Source organism: Eubalaena glacialis, chromosome 3 (genome assembly GCF_028564815.1).
Source record: "Eubalaena glacialis isolate mEubGla1 chromosome 3, mEubGla1.1.hap2.+ XY, whole genome shotgun sequence".
NCBI classification, from domain to species: domain Eukaryota; kingdom Metazoa; phylum Chordata; class Mammalia; order Artiodactyla; family Balaenidae; genus Eubalaena; species Eubalaena glacialis.
The window spans coordinates 84,924,401-84,937,022 of record NC_083718.1 but is presented as its reverse complement, the minus strand read 5'-3'; the positions used below and the strand labels follow the sequence as shown (position 1 = coordinate 84,937,022).

The 12,622-nt window shown below is 40.2% G+C and overlaps 1 protein-coding gene across 3 annotated transcripts in view; it reads left to right on the top strand.

Moving 5' to 3' along the window:
* Positions 1-70: 70 nt before the first annotated feature.
* The window catches only part of SNX27 (sorting nexin 27), an 84,109-nt gene continuing 71,557 nt past the window's right edge, over positions 71-12,622 (top strand). For all 3 annotated transcript variants that reach the window (XR_009700352.1, XM_061183475.1, XM_061183474.1), the window contains exon 1: positions 71-580. Coding sequence is in view for 2 of the 3 variants with exons in the window: in XM_061183475.1 (XP_061039458.1) it covers positions 261-580 (320 nt within the window). In the remaining variant the exon portion in view is untranslated. The remainder of the gene's footprint in view (positions 581-12,622) is intronic.

The following is a 12,622-nucleotide window of genomic DNA, read 5'->3' as shown; positions in this document are numbered from 1 at the left end:
GGCCCGGGCCCAGCCCTCTCCCCGCCCCCACCATTCAGAAACTACAACTCCCAGGAGGCTTCACGGCGTCTAAACCGTCTTCTTTCCCCCCGCCCCCTGTCTCCCCTTTACCCGCGCCGGCAGCTCCGTGGCCGACTCGGGTCCCGCTGCCGGCGGAGCGGGCGCGCGCGCCGGGGGTCGCGCGGCTGCTGAGAAGGTCGAGCACGCGCGGAGGGAGTGGAGGCGTAGGGTGGTGGGAGTACGGCTCGCTCGCTCGCAAGATGGCGGATGAGGACGGGGAAGGGATTCACCCCTCAGCCCCTCACAGGAATGGAGGTGGCGGCGGCGGCGGCGGCGGTGGGGGGTCTGGGCTCCACTGCGCCGGGAACGGCGGCGGGGGAGGCGGCGGCCCGCGGGTCGTGCGCATCGTCAAGTCCGAGTCCGGCTACGGCTTCAACGTGCGGGGCCAAGTGAGCGAGGGCGGGCAACTGCGGAGCATCAACGGGGAGCTGTACGCGCCGCTGCAGCATGTGAGCGCCGTGCTGCCCGGGGGGGCGGCCGACCGGGCCGGGGTGCGCAAGGGGGACCGCATTCTGGAGGTGTGAGTATCGGGGCTGCCCGCCGCCCCACCCCTTCCCCTCTCTGTCTGTCCCTGCATTTCCCCTCTACCCCTGTCACCCTCAGGCCGCACCTCCCCTCAACCCCCGAACCGGCCCCCCGCCCCTCCATGGAGGTTGGCCCTTTTACCTCCGCACACCCTGGGTTTCTGGGACCCCCGCATCCTCCCTGTAATCTCCAGTGTCCCAGCGCCCCTACTGCTTTTACCCCTGCCCCCATTGCTTTGGCTTCTTTTCTGCCCCCTTGCCTTCCCCTTGGCATGCTGCTTTCTGCTCCTCGGTGCCCCTTGCTTTGCTCTTGTTGAACCTCTTTCTGCTTCTGACAGCATTTCCTTTTCTGACCCAGCCACTGTGTGTCCTCCCCAAGTTCTCATCTTGAGCATCATAGTTTCTTGTTCTCCACCACTCCTTTTAGCCCCCGTGGACCGTCCCTTCTGCCCTCTAAACCAAATAGGCAGGACCTTTGGTCGGCTCCTACTTTTCTTCCGGAAACATCATCCCTCCACGCTGCACTCCTTTTTCTTTCCTTAGTTACCCTCTCCTTATGGTTAGGCACTCCCTATATTTTTCTGTCCTTCCGTGTGTCCCTTTCCTCCCCTCTTTTTTGTATTCATACTCTGAGAATACCTTCTTTTCTGACCCTTGCTTTTTTTTTTTTGATGGTGGTGTCGTCTTTGACACGATAGTTTCTCTTCACAGTAGTCCCCTTGTCACACCAGCATATTGAATCTAGTGTCTCCATCACCACATCCCTCTGAGAGCATCCCTGTTCTGGCCTCTGTCTTCACTCCTGCACCATACTCGTATTTCTTTTTAGTCGGGTTTATGGTAGAGCTCTCCTTAACTCCTACTTCCCCCAAACTACAGCCCCTTTTGGGTCTTTGACCTCCCCACTTTTTCAGGGCATGCCGTTTTCATTCTCTCCTCTAGTCTGTTCTCTTGTGATATCATGCTTGACTTTATCCTGTTCTTTCTCTCTGAGGTTGTTTTCCCTTCTTTCTCTTTTTAGGCTCCTTCATGTTGAAACCCATCCTCTTTCCTTGCTGCAGTCCCTCCCGCGCTTCATATTCCTTCATCCTTACTTCCTCACCGCATACCTTAAAGCTCTGGCAGGATGCTGCCCTGTCTTGCAGTTTCTTTGCAGACCTCCTCCTACTCCTTTAATCCGGGTGTTACATTTGTGTTTTTATACTTTGTATTAAGATTTGTATAGTGATTGCTGATTGACTGGTAGGTGGTGTATGCTCTCATTGTCTCCATTCTCCTCAGCAGTCTTCAATCCTGTATCTCTCTCCTGCTTACTGACTCTATCTTGTATATTCTTATTTCACACTTTTGCCCTCTCTTTCAGTGCTAGGATTTGCCCTCATGAATCTTTCTCTCTCTTTTTTTGGCCGCTCTGCGCGGCTTGAGGGATCTTAGTTCCTCCACCAGGGATCGAACCCAGGCCCACCGCAGTGAAAGCGCAGAGTCCTAACCACTGGACCGCCAGGGAATTCCCTCTTTCTCATGATTATAAATGTTATTTTAACCATAATTTCCATAACTTTCAGTCTTTCCTCTAGTAGAACAGTAGGTTTATACAGTAGGTTTGATCAAGGTTTCAAGGGGATAAGTATTTTGAAGGACATATAGAGTAGTCTATCCCTTCTTATTCAGCTTATGCCTCTTACCCTTATCCTTGACATTATTACTCTATGGTATCCATTCATTCTGTTTTCTCTTACCTTCCACCTCAAAAAAGAGTAGTTCACCAAAGTAAGTGAAGCCATTATACCTTTCCTCTGTCCTTCCTGTAAATAGATGCGTTCGTTTTTCTGTTAATGTCCTATGACTTTTCTGGTACTCTGGCAATATATTCTTAATCTTTTGGGTGTCAGGGCATTCAGATACAGAATGCAGTAGTGACCTTTTGCTTTGTACCCGGGCACCTAATTCTTTTCTTTCTAGATAACTCAAAATCTGTGGCTGATGTTTCCTTCTGATAGAAGCTCTTGGAATTGTCATTTTCCTTTCCCTTTGGAAGTTAACTTTGTATCCAGCTGTTTATTTTTAAATTTAAAGCTGAAGTATTTATTTAAAATTATAAATTTATCATAAAGTTTTAAATCATTTACTCTTTACTGGAGTAGAGTACTGTGGTTTTTGCAGCAGAGTCCAGATATAAACTAGGTACTGTAAAGGAGACCTCAGATGATTCCCTAGACAGATAGAAGGACTTGCCTCAGGCCCAGGTTCCGGTCTAGGCCCATTTCTTCTTCTAGAGAAAAGACATTACATTTTAGTGGTGATGAGTAGACAACTTTCTCTCTTTTAGTGGGCGGGGCAAAAAGAGCACTCTTTGCTTAGAGAACCTTTTTCTGGAAGGTTGTGATGATTGGACATCTACCTGGCATTGGATTCTCACCTTCCAACTGTATTTTGATTTCCAAATTCTTTGAAGTTTCTCTGCTACTATAGTGAAAATAGTGATAGTTGTAACACAGAGCCAAGATAGGTGGTAAATTGTTTGGGTCCTCAACTATGCAGTTTCTTTCTCTTTCCTTCCCTTCTTCCAAAGTCTACATCTTCTCCTTAGGTTTTCAAGTGAGAGGAGGAAAACAGAGACCAAACAGACATTGTTCTTGTGGGATATCTGTATCTGCTACTTGTTTTGATCTTGGTTCGGTTGATGCTAATTTTCCTAAAGCATTCTTTAGGCAACACTTTTTTCTGTCTCTCACCCAAGTTCCTTAAATTAACCTCTCTGTTGTCTCAGGTAAGCTTTGCATGTTGATGAAGTGCCAAGTAGGGTCAGAGTAGGCATAGGTAGATTATTATTGTGTAGATGTAGTTTGTATTGAGTTACAGGTGGATGTCTGGACCTCCTTAGACAGATAATTGTTGATTAAGACTTTTCCCTATTTTAGACACTTTCCTCCAATATGCAAATTAGTTTATTCCAATTTTCATATATTGCAGTAGTTTGGACAACTGATAGAGGTTTGAAAGAACAGATGAGATTTACGAGCATAGAAGCTTGGACAAAAAAGAGCATTATTTCTGTGCATTTCTTTAAAGGCTGCTTACCAAGGCCTTGTCCTAACTGAATCTTGGAAAAGTCATTAAATTAAATTCAATATGGTTTGGTTTGTCCTTTCTCCCTTCAAAACTGACTAGATTCTAACTGGTTAGGGAAAGAGTCATGTTGCAGGGCTTGGTACTGGAGTATGAACAAGCCTTCTGGGCTCTGAATTTTACTGCAGATGGAAAGTTTTCTTGAATGGCAATGTTAGTCTCCACCTTGTAATTTTTCCAGTGTAACATATATTGAATGTCTTCCCTTTGATGTGTATATACTTGGAGACTAGTGAGTGAAGGATGCTTTCAACAAATAGAACCAAAATAAATATGTCTTTGCACTAATCATATAGCATGTGAAGTAATATTAGAGTTCAGGTGATTTTCTTAAGGTTAAGATAGTTTCAAGGGCTCTTGATTGATTTCTTGAGAGATGCCCTTAGGAGGGTTTAAGTGTGCAGTGGATATGGATATTGTACTGTCTATTTTTGAGAGATTAGGTTTGTCTGTTGGCTAGTTTTTGTCTCTTTGGTATTTGGATAATATGCTCTTCAGTAAGCATGGACCCTAAGGTTGGCTTGTAAGCGTTCAATATCATGATATATTTATGCTAGGCAGAGAGTATATGCCTTACTTCTTTTTTTAAAAAAAATTAATTAATTTTATTCTTGGCTGTGTTGGGTCTTCGTTGCCTTGCGCGGGCTTTCTCTAGTTGCGGCTAGCGGGGGCTACTCTACGTTGTGGAGCGCGGGCTTCTCATTGCAGTGGCTTCTCTTGTTGTGGAGCACGAGCTCTAGGTGCGTGGGCTTCAGTAGTGGTGGCTTGCGGGCTCTAGAACACGGGCTCAGTAGCTGTGGCTCACGGGCTTAGTTGCTCCGTGGCTTGTGGGATCTTCCCGGACCAGGGCTCGAACCCACGTCCCCTGCATTGGCAGGCAATTCTTAACCACTGCGCCACCAGGGAAGTCCCACCTTACTTCTTGATAGCTACAAGATAATATAACTTTTCTGTATTAAAGTTAAACCATAAGAAAAAGATGTGTGTGTATATATATTTGTTTAGTGATAATTTATTTTAAAAGCGTATAAATATGTCATGGGCATTCTTTGTTTTTGTTTTTTTTTAATTTTATGTGAAAATTTGAAAATTGACTAAAAAGAGGTTGGGGCCACACGAAGTATTTTTATGAGTTAAAAAGTACCTTCTTAGGATCTGCTTTCTCAGTTGTAGCTGAATTCTATTTGGCTTAGATTTTCCAGGTAGGTTTTGGAAATGGTGTTTGAAATCATGGTTATTGATCAAAGGAAGTTTTTATGGCAGTGATTCTCAAGCTTTAGTGAGCGTAAGAATCACTGGGTGTGCTTGTCAAAAGTATGGATTCTCAGGCTCACCCTTTAAAGGTTATGATTCAGTAGGTCTTGCATGGGGCCTAGAAATCTTTATTTTTTACTCCCTGGCCAGGTGTGGGAAATGCAGTCAACATACCCACCCCATACCTGGAGTGAAACTACAAGCCTTTAATTCTCAGTTCATTTTATTGTCATGATTATGTAGAGAGTCATTAGCTAAGACTATGTGAACAAAGTGATTTGTTAGGCTCTTGAAATCCCAGCCCTTAGGAAAATCATTTCAGTAGATAGTGGACTAACTGTTGTATCTAATCATCTACACTTTATTTATTGAATCTTGATAAGCTGTTATAATAAAGGTGAGGGTTAAGAGGTAGAGCAAGTTAATAATTATTATTATATCGCTTTGCAATTTGTACAGTGTTACAGTTTGCACAGTGTTTTTACATTTGATCTTCACAAGAGCCTTGTGAGATAGGGAAAATATAAGCTCCTTGGTGACAGGGACTACGTCTATGCTGTTTCCGTAACTAAATATCTAGTGGCACATAGAAAGTACTGTTCCATAAACGCTTGCTGAATGAATGTATGAGTATTATCCCTATTTCATAAGAGGAAACTGTGTGTTGCACTAATGAATGTTAACCAGAATTAAACCCAGGTCTTTGGAAGCTAAATCCAGTGTATTTTCCATTTCTTTGTTTTCTCAGCTATTCTTGACTGTTAATAGTCAACTATTCTTGACTGAAGTCACTTAAAATTCTTAAAATTCAGTCATATCCCTATGAAGTTGGATAGCAGTTGAACTTTGGTTCTATCATTTTGAAATGTAACTGTGTTATATCTTTATTTACCCTGTCTCTCTTATTGTTAAATTGGGTAGAAGACAGGGGACCAAAATAGGCATTGTTTGCCCTTATTTGTTGCTATCTTTATTGGTTATCAGTGAAGAGAGCATGATGATCGTAATTGCAACCCCAAGAAATACTTTTAATTCCATAGGTAGTGGGGGCGGCAAAATAATAAAACTAAATTTGAAAATAGCATTATCTTCCCCACAGAAATGTCTTCCGCAACATTGCTGTGACCAGGAAAAGATTTTTTGTTAGTAACGTGAAGATTTGTTTGGGTCATATAAGTTACTGTGAAGAACAATTCTTTTTCCAGCCACCACTTTTCCAGTTTGTTTCAGGAGAGGGTTTATTACCACGCTCTAAAGGATAACTGTTTTTTTAGATAAGTCCCGTTGGGAATAATTCTTATGATCCGGTAGATAAGCAAAGAGACTCAGTTGACAAGCAAACATTTACGATTTATGATCACTGCACGGTGCTTTGGGAGCATGATCTGTGGTAAGTTCATTTGTTAGATGCTGACATTGCTGGCACAAAGGATATTGTAGTGGTTTAGGTTAGCGCCAGTTAGGGTCATTCTGTTCTTCGACTGTCAGCTATAGAGATGGTTTCTGTGCTTCACTTAGGCAGTCTAGTAAGAGCCAGTGTATGGGTGGTGCAATTCCAGGCCCACATTTGGAAAAAAAAAATTTAGGCAGTTTAAAACCATTTTAAAAAAAATTGAAACTCATAGATTTTGTATTACACCCAGTTAAAAAAAAAAACACCTGAAACAAGTTTCACAAAACTGTGTTTACTAGTATCATGCACTCTGGTATTTTTTAGTCCATCAGTATTTTGGGTTTTTTGTTTTGTTTTTTGAATGCTGATGGTGGCCCACTGCATTAATTTCATGACTCATTAGGTTGTAATCCACTGTTTGAAAAACTGACTTAGGGTATCAATTTTATGATGTTGGCTAATATCACCTCATGTTCAGCCTGGTACCACAATTAAGCACAAACTCTGTGTAAAGTACTGTTAGGCTTGTATGAGTCACAGAGTCCTTACATCCCTGCCCTTGGGAAACTTACACTGCAGTGGGGAAGGTGCATGTAAACAATTTACTGTATGTAAAGCAAAATGAAATAATGGAGATAAATGAAAAACACAGTGGGAGTTTAGAGGTAAGAAGAGTGAATATGCTTGAGAAGATTGGAAGATTGGTGGGTGGATAGGTCATAGAAGGCTTTTAAACTGTGATTGAAGGACAGGTATAATTTTAGTAGGCAGAAGAGGGGGAAGGATTTTATAGGCTGAGGTAACTGTGTGACCAAAGGGAGGATCTTAGGATAACAAGGAATCTAAAGTTGCTGTTTGTTTATAGACACCTGTGCTTCAGGTTAGATCAAATGGGGTTTTGATTGCCATGCTAAAAAGTTTGGATTTTATTCTGTTTTTGAGGTCAGAATATCGTTGTATGTGCATTAATACCCAGGACTCCCTGAGAATTTAGTTTTTATTTAATTATTTACCTGAAGAGGTTGAATAACATTTCCAAGGCCAAGGAGGAAAATCACTGTTAGAAGAATTTCAGAGCATCTACTCTCTTGGGCTGTCTTGTACTATATAAAGAAGGGAACTAAAGACAACTAAGCTCTAATGCCCAGAGCTGGGAGCAGCTGGTGAGGAGCTGGTTGCCTTTAATTTGTATATATGTATTTTACTCACAGCACAGTTCAGCTTCTCAAATATCCGTTTCTCTTTCTCTTATGTTTTATATGACTGTACTTACTATTGTGTTTACAGTTGATAAGTTTGATCCTATATTCTGTAGGTCCACTTGTGCTCTGCCCTACAGGTGTTCTGTTTTAGCTGTACTCCTCTGATTTGAAGATGCCTCCTTTAATTTAAATCTTTTATTTTGGCATACAGCATGTTGCTGGGAGTTGAGGGGGACTGAAGACAGACAGGGAACTTAATATATATAGTACTAAGATTTATACCTGCAGTCTACCTTCAAAATGAAAATTCTTACAAAGATCCTTCAAATAAGTTTATTTATTTATTTATTTATTTGGCTGTGTTGGGTCTTCGTTGCTGCGCGCGGGCTTTCTCTAGTTGTGGCAAGTGGGGACTAGTCTTCGTTGTGGAGCGCGGGCTTCTCATTGCGGTGGCTTCTCTTGTTTCGGAGCACGGGCTCTAGGCACGCAGGCTTCAGTAGTTGCAGCATGCCGGCTCAGTAGTTGTGGATCGTGGGCTCTAGAGTGCAGGCTCAGTAGTTGTGGCGCACGGGCTTAGTTGCTCCGCGGCATGTGCGATCTTTCCAGACCAGGGCTCGAACCCGTGTCCCCTGCATTGGCAGGTAGATTCTTAACCACTGCGCCACCAGGGACGCCCCAGATAAGTTTAAGAATTGGTGGTGACCATACAGTGAATTTCTCCTGTCAGTAATGTGAGGGGTACTTCAGAGTTAGATTTTGTGATATGGTATCAGTCAAATGCTAGGTAGTATGTGTGTAGTCTCTTTTGTTTATTATTTATTGCTCCCTGCTAACTAATAAGGTTTTCATATAGTTGAGGAAATATACCTGTCTGCAAGGTATTAAAGTTGCAGAGTAAGGTACTGCATTTGAGTACTCTTATGTGTACTTCCTTTAATGAACTTCCGTTGTTACGAAAACATCTTTTAAAAAAATGGTTTTTGCTTAAGCTATCTGAAACTGCAGATTCTTGTGTCAGACCTCAGAGCAAGACTAGAATGACAGGTCTACGTATTCTGTGGACTTCAAACACAAGTAATTAGTTTACTTCTCTTTGGAAAAGTACAGAGCAGTCTGCAGAATCAGCTGCTTGTGTGGATTTTCTCCCAGCTGCTTTGAAGAGGCTGATTACTCTTACAGAACTATTCAGTGCGATTAACCAGGAAGCTGTCGCTCTCCCCTCCAACCCTTTGCCCCTGACAGTACTTTTATATCTGTGGGCCTATCTAGTTTTAGTTATATTTATTTAGTATGTTTTGAAAATTGGGAGATTGATTAACTTAATATTTGGAGATGTGATGACCTCTGTGAAAGTTTTGGAAACTTCTTCCACTTCTTTTGCTGATCAGTTTAATCATGATAAAGTTTGTAATTTATAAAGTGTGTAGTTTGTCTGCTGAATGTACTATGCAGGTTACTTAATTCTTTTTACCCAAAATTATGATCATTTTGATTCTGGTAGGGTTAAAAACTATTTTTTGGATCTGTTTTCTCAAGGTACGTAACTTGCATCTCTTTTCTTAGAAACGACAATGAGTTTTGTTCTCTCTACCTGGTGTTTTGAATCCAAGGAAACGTGACACTAAAGTTTCCCTTTCTGAATTGTGTGCTAATAGATTATTTTAGATTTCCCTAGCCTACCAAATTATCCTTTATGTTGCTGATTTGGAAAAGGTCTTACTGTAACTTTCTTCTTATTCAATATGCTGAAATAGACTACAGCTTACAAAAACTGTACTGTAGTCTGTGTTCCTCAGCTTCCAAAAGAAATTGCGCTAATTTAATTTGGGTTAAAGGATGGTATTTGATTGCTGAAGGGCCATATCACTTAAAAAGTATGTCTTGTTATTCATTTCTAAGGGCTTCTTACATAGATGAAGGTATTTTGAACTGTTTTTTCAGTAGTGGTGATAGATTTACACTTCTCCTCACACTCAAATACAGTACCTCTGGAGACTAATTGAATATTTAGGAAATGGGTGTTGGGATTCAGGGTGCAGTTTGTCACCGCAGAACAGGCTTATCAGATCACGTGAGGAATCGTGTTTTTAGTTGCATTATGTGGTAATTCAGAAATAGTAGTGAAATAGAACTTTAAAATATTAAGATTCCTTCTTTGGTAATTTACCTGACTTGCAAACTAAGGTTGTTGATAAAGCAAGTAGATTTTATTCTTTAATTAACTTTCACTGTACACCAAACTAAAAACATTGGGGAGTTGCGTTTAAATTGGCCATTTAGGCAATGGTTCAAATTATAGCAGATCTCAAAGCCTGAGTTGGTGTTGAGAAATGCTTTAGGACTGATTATGTTTGTTTTGCTGGTTTGTTTTAACTGATTGAGGGGGCCTGAGAAATAGGGTAGATAGGAGGAGAATGAGTTAGTCAGGTTAGGGAAACCATTATGGCTATTAGCAACTTTCTTACCTTTATCTAGCATTCATTATCCCGCAGTGTGAAGAAGTAACCTGTTTTCACATCCAGCTTTACATTTAAATTGAACCATAGAGTTGTTATATGCTGATCTAGTTTTTAAAGACAAAAGTTGAAAAGTAAGCATACAAAAAAATCTTATCCAAACAAGATAAATGTATACTTTTATAGCTTTAGTATCGGAAATTTCTTTAAGAGTTTACTGGTAATACTTTAGCCTCTGTCGTGTGAGGAAACCCACCGTGCTTAAATTTTTTAACTAAGTGTGGTGCATTTAGTTTTTATGAGATGAAACAATATAATTATAATAGATTATTCCCAGAATTAACATAAAATAAAGGCTGCTTTTTAAATGTCAACATGTTTATTTCTTATTCCTTCTTCTTACCTCATTTTGCTATCCTTGGAATCAGTGTTTATTTTTTAAAAAATTAATAAAAACAATTTACTTTTATTTTCAGTATATTTCAGTAAAAGAAAACATAGCCTCACTTTGGAATTGCTTACATAATTGAATGTCATATTTTACTCTTAACCATTATTTTTATTGCTACCCGTAATAGAAAGCAAAATTATCACTAATACTAAGGCTTGAAAAATGTAGAGCTTGCATAATATTTTTAGTACTTCCCTCTAAATAGTGAAACCAGTATAAAAGTTAAAAATAAGGAATGAAATTATGGAAGTGCATGAAGGAAAACCAGTATTGAGTTTATGTGCTAATCTTAATAATTTTTTTCATTCACTCAGGGAAAACTTTTAATGAGTGCTTACTACATGACACATACAATGTTAGACACTGGGGATAGGAAGCTGAATGACATAGTCTTTGCACTAAGGAATTTTAGGTTTGGTGGAGAAAGCGGCAGCCTCAGGTTATTTCTTAAGCCCAGTTGACCTGATTTTCATTCCTCCTCCCTAACCTCCCCCATCCTGCCTCACCACAATGGGATGAACAAGTTTAGAGCAATTCCTCCAAGTCGCCATAAGTACTTTTCTGCCCTTAGTTATCTAAACTAGTAATGCAAGTGCCTAGAGACTATGCGCATATTCACAGGAGTCTTCCAGACACAAAATGTACTAAAACTAGGAGGACTGTATAGTTTATTGTCCAGACCAAGACACTTGAAAATGAAAGGGGCCCATTAATTATGCTAGGATAAAAGGCGTAAACTAGTTGTGTCCTGGCCATGTGGAGCACAGATCCAAAGCCTTAGTAATTTTAATATAGGAGGCTGTTTTAAAATTCTAAGACTAGAATTTTGTATTTTATTAGGAGGGAAATGAACAAGTTTGTTTTTATTCTTGGTGTCAAGTTGTTACATTGGCCTTACAGGTAATTATCAGATAACAAATGAACTTTTCTTCTGAATAGCTTGATTATAATTTTATATTGATTTTTAAAATACCTTAAAGCCTTAAGCCTTATTATACTTTTTTTTATTGAATGACAAGATTCATTTTTTTAGAAATAAGTCTACCTGTGTAGATTATATTTGTATCCTGATTGCCTTGGAACTAGAAGGTTTGAGGAATCTATTACTCCTTCCCAAGTAGTAAACCCTTGTTACTTGTGGCTGGAGGTATTATGGTCGAAAGACAGATGATGCTTATTTGTACTTTTCCTGCCTCAGGCAGCATTCTTTGTGAATAGAACACCCAGCCAAGGGTAAAAAGTACCAGTGATGGTGAGCAGCTTATTTGACAAGTTATTTATTCTTTTTTCCCTCTTTGGGAAGACTAGATGCTGATTGACATAGCTCTCAGTTTCTCAACCCTGCCAGGGCCATACTTTATTGTTATTAGTACTCTCTTTTGCCCAGCATTAAATTTTTGGATGTAGGTGCTTTAAAATATTGGTATAAATATTGAATTTTGCTTTTGATACTTAAAAAAGGCTTTGGTAAGGGTTTGTGAATTAGGGCTCTCCATAGAATGCATAGCCTCCACCATTATAAACATCCCCCACCAGAGAGGTACATTTGTTGGAATTGATGAGCCTACATTGACACATCATTGTCACTTAGAGTTCATAGTTTATTTTAGGGTTCACTCTTGGTGTTGTATATTCTATGGGTTTGGACAAATTTGTAATAACAGTATCTGCCATTGTAGTATACAGAGTAGTTTCACTGCCCTAAACATCCTCTATGCTCTGCTAATTCATTCCTCTCTCCCCCTAAGCCCTGGCAACTACTGATCTTTTTACTGTCTCCATAGTTTTGCCTCTTCCAGATTATCATACAGTTGGAATCATATAGTATGTAGCCTTGTCTTCTTTCACCTAGTAATATACATTTAAGTGTCCTTTGTGTCTTTTTATGGCTTGATAGCTCATTTCTTTCTAGTGATGAATAATATTCCATTGTCTTCTGGATCTACCACAGTTTATCCATTCCTCAACTGAAGGACATCTTGGTTGCTTCCAAGTTTTGGTAATTATGAATAAAGCTGCTTATAAACATCTGTGTGCAGGTTTTTGTGTGGACAAAAGTTTTTGACTCCAAAGAGCATAATTGCTGGATCCAGGTGGTAAGAGTATGTTATTTTTCTAAGAAGCCACCAAACTGTCTTCCAAAGTATACCCTT